General features: G+C 42.5%; 1 protein-coding gene across 1 annotated transcript in view; it reads left to right on the top strand.

Annotated features, from left to right (window-relative positions):
- LOC104276754 (protein unc-13 homolog B) overlaps window positions 1–21,874 on the top strand; it is an 85,574-nt gene that overhangs the window by 43,535 nt on the left and 20,165 nt on the right. Inside the window, exons 16-23 of the mRNA XM_009873182.1 lie at window positions 428–554; window positions 5,690–5,786; window positions 6,546–6,689; window positions 6,831–6,908; window positions 7,865–7,942; window positions 16,096–16,184; window positions 19,590–19,742; window positions 21,634–21,757. Of these exons, the coding sequence (XP_009871484.1) occupies window positions 428–554; window positions 5,690–5,786; window positions 6,546–6,689; window positions 6,831–6,908; window positions 7,865–7,942; window positions 16,096–16,184; window positions 19,590–19,742; window positions 21,634–21,757 (890 nt within the window). The remainder of the gene's footprint in view (window positions 1–427; window positions 555–5,689; window positions 5,787–6,545; window positions 6,690–6,830; window positions 6,909–7,864; window positions 7,943–16,095; window positions 16,185–19,589; window positions 19,743–21,633; window positions 21,758–21,874) is intronic.

Below are 21,874 nucleotides of genomic sequence, written 5' to 3'. Positions count from 1 at the left end.
TGCTTTCCACTTTTATCACTGAGGGGCTGTAGTGTATGTAACATGTTGGTATTGCCTTTGTTTATATCCAAGAATGAACAGATTCTCTCTCCTTGACTTGTTTCCTGCAAAGATGAAATCTGGACTGTCGTATGTTAAATGGAAAAGCCAGAAGAGATTGCTCTGTTTTTACTGCTTTGACAGCCAAGCAGCCATTAACAAATTGGAGTATTAATCTGAGATGCAGAAATAAACTCCAGACCTCCAGTAGTCAACCACCAGGAACGCCTGCCTGATGCTAAAATGCTGTGTCATGAAGATTTGGTGGCTCTGTAGGTGCTTCATCCTCAAAACCATTGCATACTGCGGACATGCTTTATAAGACCCTCCTGTGCCTATGCAGTGGTAAATTTAGACCTAACTGCTTTTTTTTTTTTCTTCCTTACAGAGCATGAGAAACACAGACTGTGTAAAAGTGCAGACTATATGAATTTACACTTCAAAGTCAAGTGGCTGTACAATGAATATGTTCGTGATCTGCCTGCCTTCAAGGGAAAAGTGCCTGAATATCCAGCGTGAGTGTGTTACATCTCCTGTAGTAAATCCCCAGTATCTGTCTCCTTGTGCTACCTTGAGCGTAGTCATTTGGTTCTCCTGGAGCTGCCTTCATGATACACCACTTCTTCACTCCTGATTTTCTGTGTTTATGTACACGTTTGTCCCCTCTGGTGTTCTGTGCCACTGTCCCTGACACAATTCAATCCCTTATTGTATGGTATGTTCCAAGATCTCAAAAGCTTTATCAATGGCATGGACCTTCTTGAAGCCACTTTATGCCTGCTTGGTAAATTATTACATATACTTACATTCTTATGTTAATAGGTACAGCTTTATCTGTATGTGCTGTATGTGTCTGTATGTGGGTGTATGGCTGTCATAGGTATACATGCAGAACGGGATTTGTGAGTAAAGATGCCGCTGCTCTTAAGCTCTGAGCAGTGGTTGGTAACTTTCATTTAACTTTAAAAGAAGTTTATGAGCCCAAAAAGTTGTCTGAGCAACCTAGAGAGAATACTGTAGTTCACATCCCACATTTGGCGTAGCATTAACCCTGCTACCTCTGCATTGGGTTTTGGGGTTTAGCACGCTCACCTTTTTCCCCCTCCAAATCTTTCTTGCTTCTGTTTGAGCTTGTTATATGAGCCTAGTCATGGAGAACAAATGGTTCCTGGTTTACAAGAGAAAAATGCTTTTTCTCATGTCCCTTCTCAATCTTCTGCTCGTTCCCATTTGTTTCCAGCTTTCCTTGTAAGTGAGATTTACTTTCCTCCCTCCAGCTTCTCGGTGTCTGGACATACAACAACACTCAGACTTACATACTGATGTTTCATCTAGACCTTGCATTGCCTTGCAGGCAGTGCTGCTGCTGCTCTCACATGGTGGGTTGATAGCAGTCTCTTGTGTTTGGTGTTTTTCTTCAGTGATATAGTTGACTAGTGACGCTCTCAGTGGGCCACAATCCAGCCCCCAGGCACCCTCAACAGTGTGTCCTACCTAGATGTCCTTCCCACCCTGTATGTGACTGCTTACTGCTGTCTAAACGCAGTACTTTGCACTTGCCCCTCTTGAAACAAAATAATCTTGCTTGGATTGTGTTCCCGATTTGGCATTTTGAATTCTCTTCCCATCCTGTGGTGCACACAGTCCCTCAAGCCTGGTGCTAGCTGCATACTAATAAGACCAGAGGCAGTTAGAATGATTGCTGGGCTTGGACTATGGCCTTGCTGAACAAATCAAGTCAGCGAGAGGCATTAACTCAGTGAATTTGGTGCTGGAGTGACAATCTCGGAAGCCCCATTCTCTTTGCTGTACCTCTGAGTCAGTGCAATCTCAGGCAAGCTATGAGATATTCTTAATCTCTCTTTTTTCTCCTGTGTAATCAGGATAATGAGGCACAAGTTTCCTTCTGCGGTCTTGCAGACAGTTCTGCTTTGTAGGCCTTTCTGGTAGAGCTTCAGTGCTTGTGCATTTTCAACCATTGGCTTTGTTACTTCACTCTTGTATTTTTATACAGTAGCCACATTGTCAGACATACTTGATGTTTATTTCAACCATAACCTCCACCTGTCATGAAATATCCCCTTGGTATCAACTACAGCAGTGTGCTCTCATCCTTTGCTTTTCTTCTTCACAAGTATTTCTAGTCTTGAAACTTCCTTAAACAAAGGAGTTCACACATCAGCTTTGCGTATCAGTAAACTCTTGAGGTGAAACTGAATTGCTGCTGTCCAGAGAACAGCTGAGCTGTCTATCTTCTTGACAGATAAAAGACTATCCACAAACTTACTTTTTGTGTTGGAACTATAAGAAACTACTTTTCTGATAGCCTTGATATATGATTGAGTAAAGTGAAGACTCCAAAGTATTGAAGCTGAAGTTTTTATACTCCCTTTATTTTTCAAAATTCATCAGCAGTTTCTGAAACGGAAGTAGCAACATAGCTGGGAGCAGATCTTCAAAACTTCCTCTCTTCACATTTTAACTGCCAGCTAAAATCTGTGTAGTGTCAGTTTCTGAAAAACTCTAGCCTTTTAGATGCGTCAGGAAGGGCTCTATGTTTGGTTTTAATACTTATGTTGGTATTCAGGTAGTATTAGCTGTACTGGAGAGTACCTCTTCTCTAGTGGAGGAAGGCATTCCTTCTTTTGAAATCCTGTCTTCTTATTCTGGCTCACTTCATCAAACGTGGTGTTTATTCTTTTACTCTTTGAAGCCTTGCCTATCTTCTTGCCTCTGCACTTCTCAAGGCCCACAGGATGTTCATTGGGTACCCACATGCATCAACACAGCAAATTAGCAAGATTAGTTCCCCTGTAAAGTCTGAGACCACAGGAACCAGGCTCACGGCCAAGCTGAAACTCGAGCCCTTTGTGTTACATTGCTGTAGTGCAACCAAGAGAGGTAAGCTTTCAATTAGTCAAAAAGCACCACTTGCTTTCCTGGCAGGCAGAACCGAAGCGTATTCTGTGCAAATGTCGCTTGGAGAGGTTGTCTGTGCTGTCTCAAGTTGGGCTGTCCTGACCCCTGCAAGCACAGAATGTCTCTGAAGCAGCACCTGCCTTGTGTGCTGGTCCATGAGTCATTATAGCGTTTGCATCTAGATCAATAATTGAAGCAGACGAGAAGTTTTTTGCCATATAACAGCATTTTGAAGCTATTTCTGCGTGAAATCTGATTAATTTTTTTGTTAGTTTCTGTGCTAGCTGATTTTGAATATCATTTTAGATATATTGCCTTTGTAATTCTCATTTGCTCAGCAGCCCAGGACCTCATAGTAAAACACTGCAACAGGTATTTGGCCTAAGGTAACTCTAAGTTTGTGTTACAGCTCAGAACACATTTTGTTTCTGAATGTGCCCAGGGACTGGAAATATTTATAGATGATTTATAACTCCTGTGTTTTCCTGCCAGCCAATAAAGGAAAAAGTTGAGTCTGGCTTTGCAAATGTAGTTACAGGATTTCCTGTACTAAGTGATTCACCTTGCACTAAAACATCCATATTAAACCTCTTTCTGGAGGTAATGCTTTTTTTAATGAAAGGGTGAGCAAACACACCACCACCAGCCACTCAGCAGTACTTTTCTCCGTGCCATCTTTGTTTAGAAAATTTGCTAAGACAGCCAGATACCTATGCACTTGATTTTGTATATCAACACATGATAGCCATGAAAGAGGGCAGTGACCGTTCTCAACAGTGATCGGCCATTTCCTATGAGTGTGGTGCAGTAACTAAGGGTGCTTGATAATCAGCAAGTTGCTTTAGCTGTAGGAGTGAAAATTGTGTCATCTGGACAAGTAGTCCTCTCTGTACATGGGCCTGTGACGCGTGAGGCTGTCAGCAACTTGCAGCCTGGAAACTGTGAAGCATGTTGAGGACGTGTGTGCTTGCTTCCTTGTGAAGTCTCCTTGAATTCTCTCTGAAGGCTTAAGCTGTTGCTTTAAAATATGCTATTGTAGTTTAAAACAAAATGTTGAAGGCTCGAAAAACTTACAATGGACTCCAAAATACATTGACTTTTAGGAGCCCAAGGTGCTATTCAAAAGGAGTTTTTCCAGAATGCAGCAAGTCTGTATGTCTGTCTCGATGTTCCACTGCTGCTGTCTGTATTAAGGAAGGCTGCGCGGACAGGTTGCTGCTGGCATTTAACACTGCGTCAGTTACAATTTTCAATATCAGCATTGATGTGCTTTATATTTCAAAGTGTAGGGAGTATTTGAGGCTATCTGGTATGCTCTGTCTGTGAATTTGCTCTTGATCTGCCTCTCATGTCTGGCACATGCTTTCATGTTCTTTGCAACTCAACCCATAATTAGCACAGTCTTTATGAACACAGCTGCCTGTTTAGAGGGGGCTGTATTCTGTGAAGCTCATATAATACTCTTTTGTATGGACTGAAATCACACATGGGCACTTTTTTTGCTTATTTGTGAATGCTGTTTAATAATATTTGAATTTAAGATTTCCTTCAGCTGCAATGGATTGGCTCTTGCACACTACACATCCTAGACAGACATTTAAATAAAGCTGTAAGTACTATGTTGTTACTTCAGCACAGACAATGCCTCCCCTTTTGTACTACGTGAATATGTCCCACAGAGCAGGGAACAGCGGGATGACCACCACTGAAGCCACGTCTCACTTTGTTTATTTGGCCAAGGTGGGGTTGTGCAGAAGCCTTCTGTTCAATGCGGGAGGTAGCTCCAGACACCACATGGTGTAAAGCATCTCCCTGAGATACAGCAGTGGCTGCTTCAGCTTATCCTCCTAAGTGAGGAGAAGGAGCAGAGACAAACTTTACTGTCCTGCTTCTAGGACCTACCTGTTCTGAGGGCTTGACCATGCTCCAAGACTATTGGTCCAAAGGCTAAAATGAACTAAGTTTGTGCTTATTTAAAAGAAGACAATGAAGAGCTGCTTACAGGGCTTGGCCAGCTTCCTACAAGCCCTACTGTCTCCACAAGTCTTACTGAAGCATCTTCACAGTGAGATGAGCAGCCCGTAGAAATGGGAGGGTGTCCTAGAGAAGGCTTGGGGAAAAGGAGAGCAGAATTCAAGTGGAGAAAACTTCCAGCCTTAATTCTCTCTCCTGGCACTCTGGAAATAATGTCTGTATCTGCAGATTAAGTGGATGAAGAGCCCTTTAAAACAGGCACTTCTTTCCCTCCCTTTATACTCATCTGCAGCTCTCACAGGAAAGGTGTTACACCCAGATGGACACAGGACTGCGTGTGCAGGGATAGTGCGTTTGGAGGTCTCCCTTGCCCTGTCTGGCACGTGGGTGAAAGACAAAGAAGAGACAAAGTTGTCCGAGATGATGAGAAGTTAAAGGTGGTGATTAAGGGGAGAAAAGGGGAAAGTACCAAAGGAAGAGGAAAGAGAGGAGAGAAAAACAAAACTGGCTCAGGACCAAGAGTCTGCAGAGGCTGGGCCTGGCTGTGTTCTGGTTCAGCCCAAGTGTTGGTACAGGCCCTGATCACCAGTACCTTGTGTACAGGTGGGTGTATTTTTGGGAACTCTGGCTGTACACACAGGTAACACCATTCAGACATCTAACAGTGGCAAGCTTTCACAATGCTGGCTGAAATGAGTCTCACTGGGATACTCTTATTTCTTGCTGTAACTTACCATGTCTCCTGTCCCTCCTGCAGGTGGTTTGAGCAGTTTGTGATGCAGTGGCTGGATGAAAATGAAGATGTTTCCTTAGAATTCCTGCATGGTGCTCTGGAGAGAGATAAAAAAGATGGGGTATGTAGGTCACTCTTAAGTGGAGGACTTGGTGTTACATCTTTCAGTTCCCAGAACTAAACATCACCACTGTAAAGTCAACTGTCTTACAGCCCTTTTTGCTTGCTAAACAACTGGGAAACTCATTTATTTTGAGACTTTTTTTACAGGTCACAGAGAACTGTTTAATAGCAAGGTGGATATCATTCATTTAGGTCTGTTCTGTTCTGCTGCTATTAATCTATCAGCCAATGGCTTAGTGATCTCTTATCTCTCTGTGAGAGGTAGTTGAAATATAAGGCATTTTGCATGTACTTAATCATGCAGTGAGAACGTGACCTTAATCCACTGACAGAGTAATCTTATTCTTAATTTGCTGAGTATTCCCATTTGTTCAATGACTGTTGGCACTGTAGTCTGTGATGCTAATATCTCTTTAATATCTAAATTTTAAGAAAAAAAATAAAAAAAGCTCTTTAGTCTCTCTTCATTTCCTCATTAACTGGCAGGCAATGTGTTTCATTAAGGGTCTTTGCACCATGCTGCATTTTCTTGGTGCATGTCATGCTATAGTTGGTGAAGTACAGTAAACTTATAACCCAACAGAACTGTCTTTTTAGCTCCTCTGGGCCTTTTAGAAAGCTTTTGAGTAATCTGAGGAAGATGTGTGTTTTGATAAAGTTGCTCTGCCTCCAACAAGACAGATGATGGAGTCACCCATGAAATGGGTGTATTTCAGATCCTTCTGTCTAAGAATGACTTTTTGTACTTCTGTTTTAGTTTCAGCAAACATCCGAGCATGCTCTATTCTCTTGCTCAGTGGTGGACGTCTTCACGCAGCTCAATCAGAGCTTTGAGATCATTAAGAAGCTGGAGTGTCCAGACCCTGTCATTGTTGCTCATTATAATAGGAGGTTTGCTAAGGTAATACCCTCAACATGCAACTGTTTATCTTCCCTTAGTGGGATGCAAAACAGCATGATTTTTTTTAAAAAAAAATTATTTCCTGGAGTTCTCTTGCAGTGATAGAGGATGTGTAACAGTATTCACATTTTGTCTACACAGACTATTGGGAAAGTGCTGATGCAGTATGCTGACATCCTCTCCAAAAGCTTCCAGTCCTACTGTTCCAAGGAGAAACTGGTGAGTCATGCTGAGCTTCTCCTGCCCCAAGGAATCACATAATTATCTTAATGATACCAACTTTCTCAGGTTACACCTGCCCATGTTGACAGTGTAAGTATTTTCAGTATTGTTTTTATCATCATTCATATGCTTTTGCAGATTGAATTCCCATTTGGCCATAAAATAAATGTAGCTCCTGGAGGTAAGCTGCAGGGCTTGGAGGTTGCCACGTCGCCTGCAAATTGACTTCCACTCTGCCTGTCTGCCTTGTGTGTCACAGAGGTGATTTTAAAAAAAAATGAAATTGGGCAGATTGCCCATAGATCTGGTACTCAGCAGCACTCTTGGTTTAGTGTTGTCTCCATCTAATTATCTTGCTGTTTAATCCTGAATTCAGTAAAATTCTGTGGGTTAAATAAAACAACGCCTTACATTTTTTAACCCTGGGTCTGTCCCACAGTGGTTTTGCTCTCCACCTCACCTATAATGGGGCAGAGTCTATTCCTCAGGCTGCCCTTGGCTGTTGCTCTTGGACTTTTCCTGGCAATACCCAGATGTGTCTCTGACTGCAGCTTTGACTAGCAGTTCCCCTTGTGACCTGGGATGTACACTCTTCATGGTGCTGCATTGCCACCTTAAGAGGCTGAAAGTGGCACAGCTTGGACTCTTAAAAGGGTATGGCATGAGCTGCAGATGGTTGGGCCTTGTCCTGACACTGATTTCTTGACAATTTGTTTTGTTTGTGATAAAGCTGAGGAGGAAAATACAAGAGGTCTGGTACAGTATCTGGAACTGACCATCCCATTGACGCGGCTTGTCTTTTGTTGGGTCCTGAAATCTCTGTGTGCCCTACCTCTTATTTGAGTCTCAGATCTGTTGGTACCTGCGAAAGGGGGTTGAGGCACAGATTGTACCACTGGTGAAAATGTGTTGCTGTCCTGAGCAATAACAGGCATCTGCTTTTGTCCCTTCAGCCCTGCATCCTGATGAATAACATCCAACAACTGAGGGTGCAACTAGAGAAGATGTTTGAAGCCATGGGTGGTAAAGAGGTAAGTGCACTGTGAGACTGAGTGTTACCCTTTCCTACTGCAGTTACTAGTTTATTTTCATGATACTGGTTCCTGAAGACTGCAGTCATAAGGAGAGCCCCATGACACCTGCCACTCTAGTAAGTGTGAGGAGACAGCCATGCCTGAAGAATTTTCAAGTAAATTTCTCATAAAATGTGCAGGAGCAAACATTTTGAAGCACTGAATAGCATGGAGAAGGGAAGAAAAATTTGCATATACAGTGCTCGTGTGGGCTGGATGTGGGCATGGTTGATGGTTTCTCAGCTCTGAAGACAGACAGATAGGTCTGAGAACTGCTGACATTGAAGCATTTTCCATGGCATATAAATGTGGGACAGTACCTTTTCACTAAATGTCCAATATCTAATATATTGCAGACATGCAAGTTAGAGTCTGGTACTTACGCTTTATTGGATACTCAGATGTGTCCATTGGTTCTGAGATGGCCATTTTTACAGAAATAAGATTTTCCTCCCTCAGATCACTGTTTCTGCTCTGACATAATCCATGTATCTTTTTTTTTTCTCTTCTTTTTTTCATTGCTTTTCAAGATTCAGGAAGATGAAGAAAAGGCTGCTGATGCTGATGTTAGGAAAAAATTCTTTTCAAAGCCTAAGTGCATTTTCTTTGGCTAAGTTGTGGTAGAGCCTGTGCTATGACCTGTATGCCAAGAGGAAAGTTAGCTTTGCTGATGGGAAGCTCAATTTTTGCCTGTACTGCTGTTTCAAATCTTTCTTGTGCTCAGTGGCAGAATTCTATGAAGTGGCAAAAATCTGCTGTTATTCTTTCGCAAGTGATCTCAACAGTCCTACTTTCTTAGCCCTACTTCAAGAACTAGCATTATATGTTCCTAGCTGTCATAGCAGTGGTGGCTAAATGCTACTTTCTCAGGAAAAAATAAACTTGTGATGAAATGTTTTTGAAGTGATTTGTGAAGTTTTAATCTGTGTGCATGTAATTTCCATTGAGGAATTAGTTTGTTACTATTTTCTATAGTTATGGCCTTTAAGTAGGTTTCCCTCTATTTCAGATGGAAAATAATCACCTGATACTGTCTTAAACAAGGGGAGGAAAGCAGTATTTATTAAGATTGATGGCTACTTTTCCTAGCCTAGACATCTTTTCTGCATTCTGCCCTTTATTAAAACCTTCCTCAGGAGGTGTAGGAGAGGTAGAAAATCCACTGTTTCCCCTGTACCGTGGAATCAAAACAAAGAAAAGGGGAAAGAAACCCAGACTGTGAGCAATAAAACACACAGGAAGAAATGTGGCAAACATGCTAGGAAACTTTTTTTTTTAAGTTATTTTTTTGTTTTCTTTTCAAATGCCACTTGTCCACTTCATTAGGCTGCTGCTGATCACCAGAAATAAATAGTGTTGTGTTAGGTGCCTGCATTATTTGCTATCCCCAGGGGTTTCCCTCTTGGTGACTATTTAGTACTTTGCTTCTTGACTTGAAACCTGTCAGATCCTCTGTTTTGCTAGAGTAAACAAGGTCTTGTCGTAGTTTGAGTAGTCACTTGTCTGATTAGTGCCTAGTGAGTAACAACTGATGAGACAACAGCTTTGAAAATCGAACATGTATGCAAATATGTTGCTGCAAATCATGGAATCATAGAATGGCTTAGATTGGAAGGGACCTTAGAGATCATCTAATCCATGAGCAGGGACACCTCTCAATTCATCTATGAGGTTTTACCCTCTCCTTCAGGAAGGGTAGTTCTTACTTTCTGTGGCAGATTTGATGTATATTCATCTATACATGACAACAGTAAGCATTATCCTTACTGCTCTACCTAAAAAGGAACTGCTTCCCTGGGGGAGTTTGAAAGTAGCATAATGGTACATCCTGGTTGCTTTGAACTGTTCACCTTTTTGTTTTCTCAAAGGTGGTGTTAAGGATTAGTTATCAAATATTCTGTTGTTCCTGTGACAGGTATGCCAGATATACCGTGTGTGAAGCCGTACCGTGGGGACTGGTTTCAGTGAACGTGTGCTTGTGGCTTCATCTGCTTCTGATTCACAGATCCCCATCCATCCACAGCTGTAGATGTAGCATTGCACAGCTCTGAAAACCTTTGAGATACTGCTGCAACTTAGTGCTCTTTGCCAGCAGGTCCAAAACACTCCTGCGGAAATCCGTATCACTTATTCCCTATTGGCAGCAAGGGAAATGAAGGGACAGGGCTCACCACAGTGACTCTGCAGTGTAATGGCCTAACAGGGAACAGAAGTGCTTGCCTACTACTCTTTCTCAAGACTGGGCTCCTTGATAGAGTGCCTGCCTTCCCCCTCTACCCCCTCTCAAATGAGGAGTGGTGGCTTTGCCCCTCTCTTACTCTTTACCATCAGAAGGCACTAAATAGCATAAAAATTGCCCAGCATTTCTGGGTTTGTTGTGTTAATGTCATGTGGTCTGTGAACATTGAGAAACAGTGAGGACAGCAGCAGAGCTTTAGAGAGCTTTGTGTGGAGGCAATCTCTTGAGTATGTGCTTGAGATCTCAAGGCATGTATAAATACACACACACATACATGATGCACACATAGAAAGAAGTATCTTGAATGATTTTTTAGGATTTATAATTAATACTTTTATTTCCCTTCTGAGCTGTGTTGATCTCATTGGATCAAAACAGCTTCATTGTGACTCAGAGGCATTCTCAGACATCCCTGAACATGCTTTGGAAAGGCAGCGTTTATGGAGTGGCAGCATTAAAATCATAATGAAGAGTGAAATTGGGGAGTGAGTCCTGGATAGAAATTTGGTGCATAGATACCTTTTGAAACTTTTGATTCCTGTGAATCACCTCCACTATACCTACAGAACAGAGATTGTAAGTTAGCTCTGTGCTAAAGTGAGCTATATAGATTCATTGCTAGTGTTTGCCTGAACGTGTCCCCATTTATTTTATTATTCATTTATTACACAGTAAAACCTAATGTGACCTGCGTTTTCTATGTCCTCTGCAATTTTCCTGCAGACTTCAGCCTTCTCTGTGCACTATCCCTGACACCAGAGTAAACCTTTCTCATTTTCCTTGAGAGAGATGGCTCTTTGTAATCCATTATTTTGCTTAGCTTTTCATGAGTTAGGAACTCACAGCACTGAAATTAAAAGGTGCTGTACTGCATTACCCACTGCCAGAATCTAGATGTGCTGTGGAAGCCTAGTTTAAAACATTTCTGCACTTTTTATTTCCCCGTCGTCTGAGGTAAGTATCAGGGACAAGTACTGCCTAGGGAACCCAAAGAATTAGCTGCTGAGCAGCAGCAGATTGTCATCATACAATTTTCATGCCTTCAGTTTCAAGCTAATCTGTACAATTAATGCTTCAGGAAACTCTCCTCTTAATGCTCAGAAAGAGTTACCCCCCATTTTAAATCCTAAATTAACCACTCAAGTAAAAAATTGCAGGACAGCTTAAAAGCAACCAAGTCTTGATAAGAATGTTATCAAAGAATTTAGGGTATCTACTGTTTGCTCCTGTTTAGTATCCCATGTGCCGTAGTTAAGGCCACTCTTGTATTTGGGAAGCTGGCAGCTGTGAATTCAGCGCTCTAGGTTCCTTACTTATGAATCTGTCGTGGTTTGAGCCCACCCAACTGGCAACAAAGAACCATTCAGCCATTTGCTCACTCCTACTGCTGTCATTTAGGGGTGAGGAGATGAAAAGTCAACAAAAAGTGTGAGGATCAAGACTGAGGACAAGGAGGGCTCACTCACAACTCGTGGCAATGGCAAAAACCAGCGTAGACTTGGGGAAAAATATATCAGTTTAATTTAAACCACAGAACCACCACCAGTTTACCAATCAATTAGATCAGAGTAGGAATGTACAAAAATAAATACAATCAGATCTTAAACACATCTTCCCCCCACTCCTCCCTTCTTCCTGGCGATGCAGTCTGGGCATTACATGTTGTCCATAGCAATCCTTCCTTCTCAAGGAGAGGGCAACTCACGGTCTTCTCCTGCTCAAACATAATGTCCCTCTAACAGGAGACAGTCCTCCTCGAATTTCTCCAACGTGAGTCCTTTCTACTTGGTCACAGTTCTTCCTGGATTGCTCCAGTGTGGGTCCCTCCCAGGGACTGCACTCCTCCCAGTGATGGACTGCTTCAGCACAGACTTCCCTTGGGGTTGCAGCACACTTTTGAGTACAGTCCCCTCCATGGGCTGCTGCACCCTGGATCCTTCACCACTGTTAATCTGCTTGGTCTGCAGGGTCTCATCCTGCCATCTCACCGTGGGCCTCAGAGAAATCTCTGCTCTGGTGCCCTTCTCCCCATCCTTCCTCACTGACATTGGCAACCACGTGGTTGCTCGCCTCACCTCCCATTTCCTTCACAAAACTAAGAGCTCCCCAACACAAAAGAAATAGGAAGTTGCACAACGTCTTTTCCCTCTTAGATACACTGATTGCAGAGGCGCTGACTGGTGTGGCCTTGGCCAGAGGTGGGTCTGACTAACTTGGGCTGGGAGAGACTCTGGAAGCTTTGCAAGGAGCCACCCTTATAGCCCCTCTGCCGCTACCAAAAAACCAAGACACAAATCCAGCACGCAGTCTTATAGGAAAGCAGGAAGATGTGTGGAAATGAAGTGAAAGTGAGTCCCTAAAGGGAGACTGGATCTGTTGAGCTCCCTGCTTCACAGTCACCTCTGCAGAGAGGAGCTGCCAGGGCCTGGTAGAGGGAGGCAGAACAAAAATCAGCAACTTCAACCTGGAGCAACGTGAACTCTCTAACTTGCATGAAGCTAAAATAGAATAGCAGGGCAAAATTCTCTAGCTGCTGATATGTCACATCAGACCTGGCAATTTTGCACGTTCTCAGGCTTTAAGATGTGAATTGAATAACACCTTTGACCTTCTAAGAGGAAAGAGCTGTGTTTCTCCTTCAGAAGAGCCTTCCCATTTTGGTCACTCATGCTTCAGTGTATGTAGAAACCAAAGAACTAATGACATCTCTTGGAAAACTTAGAAGCCCATCAGGCAAATGAGTTTATTTCATCCATGAGAGAAGTGGATCAACCTACACTATAACACTGTGCTGTAAATGCCAACATTCAGATTAGCAAGAGAATGTGATATTCCAGCCCTGAAAGTGCCTGGTTGAGACTTCAAGGCCCCAGTTCTCTGAAGTGTCAGGTCTCCCAGGTCTTTGCAGGACATTAACAGGGCCTTGCTTTCTTCCCTGACGTGTAAATATAGGGTTACTTCTTCTCTTTTCACATGCACCTCCATTCTGTGTAGAGCACATTCAGTCTCGACCACACACCTATGGCTGCTCCTCCCATTGTTTCCACTGGAACTGGAGCACTTGCTCAGATATCAGAAGCCACTGCACTGTCCCATGTTTTGCACAGAGAACTTTTCATTAGCTTTCTTCCTCTGAGTCATCTCAAATACCCTCAGAGAATGGAGATCATAAGCCTGCTGAGCTCCAACTTCAGATAGGAATTTTCTGGATGTGTCATATGGCAGTGGCTCAACTGCCTAACAGTGCTTTCTGCTTTACTTTACCAGCCAGATTTATCATGCAGTCCAAGTAACATTTCCTGCTATCAGTGATAGCCGATGTGCTTGGAATTCACTGAATGAGCAACAGCAGCAGAACGCTGTTTCATCTGAGTGCTGTTATCAGTGCCTCACCATATAGGTAGAGAATATTTTGCAGTTATACCACATGCTCCAGGGACTGTGTAGCTAATGTGTTATTTAGTAGTACGCACCTACCAACACCTTCCTAGTGGACTTAAATAACACTCGAGTAATTCCCTGAAAGTACTTTTCAAGCCAAAGTTGTGCCAATACCTGAGCATTAATGGTCAGTTATGTGTTATGTGGACTATGTGCACTCCTCCTTCTGTAACAGCAGTGACTCAGAAGACAATAGCTTTTCTAGGGTGGCAGAGGACTTGGTGGATACTGAGCCAGCATTTGGCTTCCCAGGTGTAATGCTGGACATCTCAGAATTAAATCTGGGCAGCTCTCCTGCTGGTTGCACCCAGAGGGCTGTGAGCTGATGTTCTAGAGGAGAGGAAGTTACTTGCCTCAGATAATGGAGCTCATCCCCTCGACAAAGCATTGTTTGAGCAGTCTCTTCTTGTGGTACAGGGCTAGCAATCAGCATTTCTTCTGCTCCCAGGAAGAGCAGTTTGTAGTGAACAAGTACAAAAGCAAGGAGAAGGTTAGAGCTAGTTGGCAAGCTCTCCATGTCACCTCACTGTAAAACAAGGTGTTAATTGCATGGTTCATGGGCAGTAAATTGTTGATTCTGACCTCAGACATCATCTGGACCCGTGACACATGTATCTGGTAGCTTATGAGGAAGTAAATAGTGAGGAATAAGTGTCATGTGCCAAATTCTCCTGGCTTTATTTTTTTTTTTTTCAACTGGAGAAGCAGTTGCTTGAAGTGTTTTGAAGAGTCATGAACTGGTCCTGGCTCAGAATTACTAGAAATGGCCAAAATGAGAGAACTGTTGAGTGCTGTTAATGGTAGATAGCAAACCAGACTCATTGCTCCTTCACAGAGTAGGAGAAGGCAAAGATTAATATAAGGGCAAGACAAACCACCACCAGCAGATTCTGGTTTTGTTTTGTTACCTACAGGCTTGGCTAGAATGACTGCTGATTGGCATGATATTAGTTTCCTTTTGCCTTCACAGAGCAAGGGAGTTATAAAGGTAATAGGAATAAAAATTCACTTTATTAAAGGAAAAATAATCAGAGCTAGCAATTCCTGAAGTTATAAGCCTTAAGTAATAATAATTTGCTTAGGATTTTAAAATTATTTTTAAAATTCTAATCCAGGAGTTTCATTAGCACAGGTTCGAATGCCTAATAGAGTCAGTTTTCCATGCCAGTTTACAACAGGAAAATGAACCAGATTCCAAGTCCCCTAAGGCTTGACTTTCTCTGACAGATGCTGGGTAATACAAAGAGGGACTTCAGCACTGAACAGAGGAGTGGGAACTCCTGTCATGTTCAAATCCTGTGTAGCTGCATGTGTGGATATACTGTAAAAATCTAATCTGATTTTTAACCACTGCACTGGCATCTGGCTCATTCCATTTGTAAATAAATGCTCTAACTTAGAGGTAAGGGCTGAAGCTCTGAATGCTGAATGCAAACATTTCTGGGAGGTTTTTGTTTTACAGGCAGCTTGCCTGCCTGCATATGAAAGCCAGTCTGTTTTGCAGGTTAATTTTTCAGAGGAAGTGATCGCAAAGCAACGTGTTGTTATGCATACATGCAGGTAGGTTGCTCAGGAGTAGCTCTTTCCAGGCTGCAGGAATGACTCCAGCTGAAACACAGGGCACTGTTGAGTGTAAACACAGGTGGCTTTGGGCTGATAATAATGGAACAAGCACTTCCCTACAGCATGTGCCAGCTTGTCAGCAGTGTCTGTGAAGTGCTTGAGGTGCTCTTTTTTTGTGTGCTTTGTGAAGTCTCCTCTGAACAGTTGCATATGAAAAGCTGTCTGCCTTCGTGTGAGAGTATATCTACCTGTGCACAATACACATAGCTTGAAACTAGACTTTCCGAAAGTGATCAGCGCACAACAGTTCCTGCTGTGATTCTGTGGCCAGATTTTCGAAATAGCTGGAGTCCAGTCTTCTGAAAGCAGTGGTTGGGTCAATTTTCAATGTGAATACTTGACAGCAGAGTGGAAGGTGAAACAGCATCTTTCAAGACCATCCATGGAGAAATGCACAAGTTGGTAACATCCAATCTGAAACGCCTTTTCTCCTTCTAAACTTAGAGGAGTGAAATGACCCATGAGCCCAAGGTGATGCACAGTGCTTGATGATTTCTCATGCTGCTTACTCTGTAGGTCACAGGCTGCTCACATTCACTTTTTCTCAACTTTGCAAATACCAGGAAAGTTATCAAAGGTTATAGGAGCCTGGGGAAGCCACTTCCTGGTGCTTAGACAAATACTTGTTGATGATTTCACAGCTTCTGTACCAGCAGCAAGCAGCAGAGGGGAGCATCCTGGCTGCCAAAGTCCAGTGATGATAGTTCACCTGGCTGTTAAGAGTAGCCTCAGCAGTGCGGAGGAGTGCTGTGAAGGACAGCAGACTGCCCTCTGGGTTCAAGCTAAGTGCTCTTCTTTTCACCCGCAGTTGGATGCAGAAGCAAGTGACCATCTCAAAGAGCTCCAGGTGAAGCTGAACAATGTTTTGGATGAGCTCAGTGCTGTGTTTGGCAACAGGTGAGTATAATAAGGTCCCTGTCCTTGAAGCATTCCTTTCTTTTTGTCTAATCTTATTCAGCCAGGTTTAAGAAGAGAAAAGAAACTAATGTCAGCTGTTTCATATTTTTCTTTTTCATCGTAAAGTCATGGTCTTTCAAGTACTGGGACCATCTAAAGAAGTGAAAAATGTTTTTTAAAGTCTCTCTTTCCTATATTGCTCTGCTTAGAAATATAACACTGAGATCTCTCAACTGTGAAATGTATTTGAATTACATAGAGTGATTTTTTTCTGTAAGTAGTACTTGTCAGTAACAGAATTGCCTGCTCCTTTATTGCTCAGAAAGCAGTTTCCAGCTTAGTGTTTGTGAAGCAATATTGTTGTTTAAATGTTCTGCTCTAAATGTGTGAAACAGCTGACTGATTTCTGATTGTTAAATGAATATTGAAGTAAGAAGGAAACAGGCTTAGAATTTGAGATTGACTTGTTCTAATATTGCCATGAATGGTGTTTTCTAGTGTTTCAAGGGGAGGAACTCTATAAAGTATTGCCAGAGTAATTGTTAGCAATTAAGTTTTATTGCAAATCATGTTACCATTTACCTGAGGATAACAACGTGCTTGACTTCGTAATAATTCTGTAGTGAACTATAAAATATGTTGGTTAAGCAAAACCTAGAAATACAGGGCTCCTAACTGATCTTCAAAAACAACCACTTCTCCTGATAAACCCCATTAATTTCATGTTGTGTATTATAACAAGATTAATGGAGACGTGAACAGATAAAACAGGCTAGTGGCATAAAGCAAATTGTACCAACTTGTGGTCTACAGATCTGCAGTGTTTATGACCAAAAAAACCATGGTGGGATTTGTCAGAGACTGTTAGGATTTCAGCACACAGAGTGGGAAGATAAGTGAGGAGTTCCTATTGCCAGTAATGGATGCTATAGCATAAGTGGAGAGATTCAAACTGTAACTGAATTGAATTGATAAGGTTCTTAATTAAATAGAGGACAAGTGAGAAATCATAATTAAGGGGTGAATTTTGCTATCTGAAACCTGTCTCCATGGTGTTGCTGCCACAAGACAATGAGGGTACAATCCTGACATTTGAAAATATGAGTTAAAGAGATTATTCAGTAGCAGCATACATAGCAGAGAGTGTTCTAGAGAGATGTGCCAGCAAGAGATTTAGCCAGTCAGATGGCTCAGATGCTTTGCTCCTTACCGGTAATAGGGAATGGAAAGCAAAGCTGCAGTTTATTGTTTATAAGCAGGATGTAAATGTGGGAGGTAAGATAGATATCCACAATATTCTGTGCAGACCCAGTAAACAGTTGCTCCCACAACACTGTGCACACCTGATGCTGCAGATCTTAACTTTTCTTCATCTGTCTGAGATAAAGGCACCTGCTGGGAAAGCAGCACACATCCAGAGAGCCTCACCACGTTCATGCTGAGAGGATTATGTCTGGACACAGAACTATTTTCTGCTTTAAAAGATGTCATGGAGAAAAGGAGCGTTGGGAGGTTTATACTTCACCTAGCTGGTGTTTTGTTCTTGGAGGCTGTAGGAGTGAAAGGGGGAATTCCTGTGGCAATTAGGGAGCAGAACGCCCTGTATGACGGCATAGGTGAAGTTGTCTTTCAGCTTGCTGCTGCCCAGAGCTCCTGTTAAGCTGTACATCCACACGAGCTTGGTGTGGTGAACCTGTTGCCACAGTAACTGATTCATCATTTTTCATAATTGTTCAAAAAATTGTCCTCACGTAAATTTTTGTCTTTTGAGGGGTACTGGTTTTTTTTTGTCCCCTGGCTGGGTGTTTACAACATCTTGAAGCAGTTGGTGCAGTATTTTGGAGAACTGTGGGGTGAGATTAGCCTGTAACAGAACAGGAAATGTCACCAGTACAGGAAATTCTTGATACTATTTTATTTGCCGTGAGTTACGTCTCTGGTTAAGCTGTCATTGTAGCCACAACTGAGTGCTGCAAGCTGCTTTCCACTAGAAATGGGGAAAGTGGACGTGGAGTCTGCATGGAGAGACAGCTCTGGAACTGTTCTCTGGGATCGCTCCAGTGAAGGGCAGGATAGAAATGAGCAAGAGGGGTGGTGAGGCTGGAGGTGGCAGTGCGGGAGAGGGAGGAGGTGCAGGATGGAGAAGGAAGGTGAGAGCCACGGGGCAGTGGGGTTGTGTGCTGGCACCCACGTGTCCCAGGTGGGTCACACAGCAGAATCATAGAAGGGCCTAGGCTGGAAGGGACCTTAGAGATCATCTAGTCCAACCTCCCTGTCATGGGCAGGGACGCCTCTCAACTAGATCAGGCTACTCAAGGCTCTGTCCAACCTGCCCTTGAACACCTCCAGGGAGGGGGCAGCAACATCATCTCTGGGCGATTTATTCCAGAAACTTGCCACCCTCGTACTGAAGACTTTCTTCCTAAGATCTAATCTAAATCTATTCTCCTTCAACTTAAACCTATTTCCCCTTGTCCTATCAGTGGACACTCTTGTAAAAAGTCCCTCCTCAGCCTTCCTGTAGGTGCCCTTCAGGTATAGGAAGGCAGCTCTTAGGTCCCCCCAAAGTCTTCTCTTTTCAAGACTGAACAATCCAGGCCACGTGTGCAGATATAAAGCTGACTTCCAAACCTGTGTACCTGCTCTTAAATCTTTACCCTGTCTCCGTGCACTGGCTTCTCTTCCTGCTTTCAAACCTCTGTGCCATTAGTGGGTAGCTAAATGTCACTTGTAATGCCTGTTGTTAGTTACTGTTCTTTTAAATGTCAAAGCATTTTTCCTTATTCTCAGAGCTGATATGTTGACTACTATGTTGATCTATTCATCATTTTCAACCATTGTATTATTTAAGTTTGAACATCCTCATAAAACTAAGAGCTTGAAGAGAGACTGTAACTTAATGCCTTGCGTGTCACTTTATTACAGTGACACTGCTCGTCGCACAGCTGAGCTCCACATCCCTTTTTGGCACTTCAATGTAGCATGGACTGTATGGCAGTGGACTTGTTTCAGTCAGTGCCTGCCTCGAGACTATCTTTATTATTTTAATGGCTTATCTTATGATGCGTCATAACTGGATTACTGCTGATGGACTACTGGGTGCAGTCTTGGGTGCAGTCTTTCTTGATAGCAGCAAAGGATCATACTGTTTTGCAATCCGAATGAAGAACCTCTTCTCAAATGTGATTGTCTCTCGTGTCCAGAGATGGTGGCTGTCTGTGGATGATGGGCATCAGGAACTGGATAGCGTCGTCATTGGTAACAATACACTAAAAAAATGAGCAGCAAATTTTGGGAAGGAAGATTGTGTAGCTGAATACCTGGTTTATGGACTTGCTATATTTTATTAAGCTGAGATCTCTGCCACTGATAACCTTGGTTTTTTTCTCTCTCCTACCTGTTCAGTTTTCAGAGTCGTATTGATGAGTGTGTCAAGCAAATGTCTGATATCCTCTGCCAAGTGAAAGGGACAGGAAACGTTGCTGCTAATGCCAGAAACACAGTTGCACAAGATGCTGATAATGTCCTGAGGCCACTGATGGATTTCCTGGATGGAAAGTGAGGGAGTGTTCAAATATGTTTTACACATACAGTGCATCAGATTGGGAACAGAATGAGGGACGAAAAATAGCTCTGTTTTCTTCTGTTGTTTTTAAGATGTCCAGCCTTTGAGTTTTCAGGAAGAATTAGTAACTTTTCTTCCGATATCTTCCACTCGGTCAAGCCATGGATTCACTCTTCAGCCTTCATTCAGTGGCAGAGTACACTCTCAGCCCTTTTTCCCTTTGACAAACACAGCAATTAGTAGAACACACTGCTGATCCGGTAGTGTGAAAGACTGAAATTCTAAATTTGCCAGTTCCACTTTTTTTCATATGCAGATTGTACTGTAGCCAATTAGCGAATATATTGTAAACCACACTTATAACTTGATACCTATACTACTCCGTATCCCAGTCATGTTATGTGTGTGTGTTCTAGTCATACCTAGTGTTGATATGACTAGAAAATAAGCCTATGAACTATGTGATACAGATAAGCTTGATGCATTGCTTTAATTAACTGTTGCCATTAATGCCATAGAGCATGGTTCAGCCGTACAGGGACTTTCCGTGGCTAACTGCACATAGTTCTCATCATCGAAGCCTTGAACTACAAAGACGAATAGTTTTTAATCACTCTGGAAGTTAAACTTCTTGCTGATGCACAGCACTTCTCTATTTTTAGAGGGATGGCCAGTAATTTTCATAATAAATGCTGTGAGAGATGTGAAGCCTTACAAGTTTAAAATATAGTTTATCATTGTTGCTCTTTGTATTGATTGCCCCATGTTTCTTTTGGGTCACCATGTAGTAAGTGACTCTGTGCAGCACTCATTACATCTAGGAGCCTTCTCATCTGAGCATTTGCCTTGCATGCCTTCACAAATCCTGAGAAGCCACCTCCCTTTGTATCACTGCGAGCTTGGTATGCTGCAGGCTTTTTCCAGCTGTGGAGCAAGTAATTTTTATTATCATAATCCGAGCCTGGATTATTTGCTTTCCTCCTTTACAGAAGGAGAGTCTTTTTTGATGCTTCCTGCATCCTACCCACATTAGTCTTGTCCCTGTCCAGTTTTGTTCCTTTACTGTCTAACCAGCTGTGGGAAGGAGGGGAGATCTCTGGGAGAAAATGTTACAGCACAACAAGGGTCAACTATCGCCTTTGCGCTGCTGCTGGCTGCAGAGCACCCAGTGTGATCAGTAAATGCCGAAGTCCAACAACCTGCCTTTTTGATAGCCTATACAATTATAAAGGAGAATTAACTAGGGAGATAAAGCACAACTTCTTCATGTAAAAGCAGATTAACATGTGGTTGGTGGTGAATACAATTGCAGCAAAATACAGAGGAGTCCAATAAATGATTCAAGGTGATTATAGAGGTGGAAGATTTAGAGACTTCAGCAGCTGTTAGAAGCTCTGCAGGAACTTCTACAGAACAGTCTGGGAGGTATTAATTTAGATATTCAACAAAAATCATTATAATAATCCCTTGAAATTTAAAACCTACTATTTTGTATTTGTTTGCAAATGTTTCCTATGTAATCTGTAAACCCAGTACATCAGGAAGTATCTTCTTAAAGGGAACCAGTCCACTGGTACCTGCTTTTATTTGGGATATTCTCAACCACCATTATTTAGTGATACCTTCTGTAATCCCCAGGTCAGTAAATAGAAATGATTGACATCAGAAATGTCGATAATCCATTTTGTCCAAATGTCTTTAGTACTAGAACTCAGAAGGATGAAGATGGGCTGTACTTTGTGAAAAGGGATTTTTTTTTTTACCCTAAAAGCAATGGTTGTGTCAAACTGCTTTGGATGGGGCGCTGATTCTCCCATAGACATCTCCTTTTTCCTTGGAAATTGCATTCTTTGAACTTACTCAGTTCTTGCTCTCTCCCTGCAGCCTGACACTGTTTGCGACTGTGTGTGAAAAGACTGTGTTGAAGCGGGTGCTCAAAGAGCTCTGGAGGGTGGTAATGAATACCATGGAGAAGCTGATTGTGCTGCCTCCTCTTACAGACCACACGGTAAACTGTTTTCTCCTTCCTGACTCATAGCAGAAAGTGTTGCCGTTGCCTGTGTAACTCATTTCATTGACCTAATGAGTCATCTGTCCAGGTAGATTTGCCTGTGTGTAGCCTGCT

The sequence above is a fragment of the Apaloderma vittatum genome, unplaced genomic scaffold (assembly GCF_000703405.1).
Source record: "Apaloderma vittatum isolate BGI_N311 unplaced genomic scaffold, ASM70340v1 scaffold3480, whole genome shotgun sequence".
Lineage (NCBI taxonomy): Eukaryota > Metazoa > Chordata > Aves > Trogoniformes > Trogonidae > Apaloderma > Apaloderma vittatum.
This window is presented reverse-complemented; position numbering and strand designations above follow the sequence as displayed.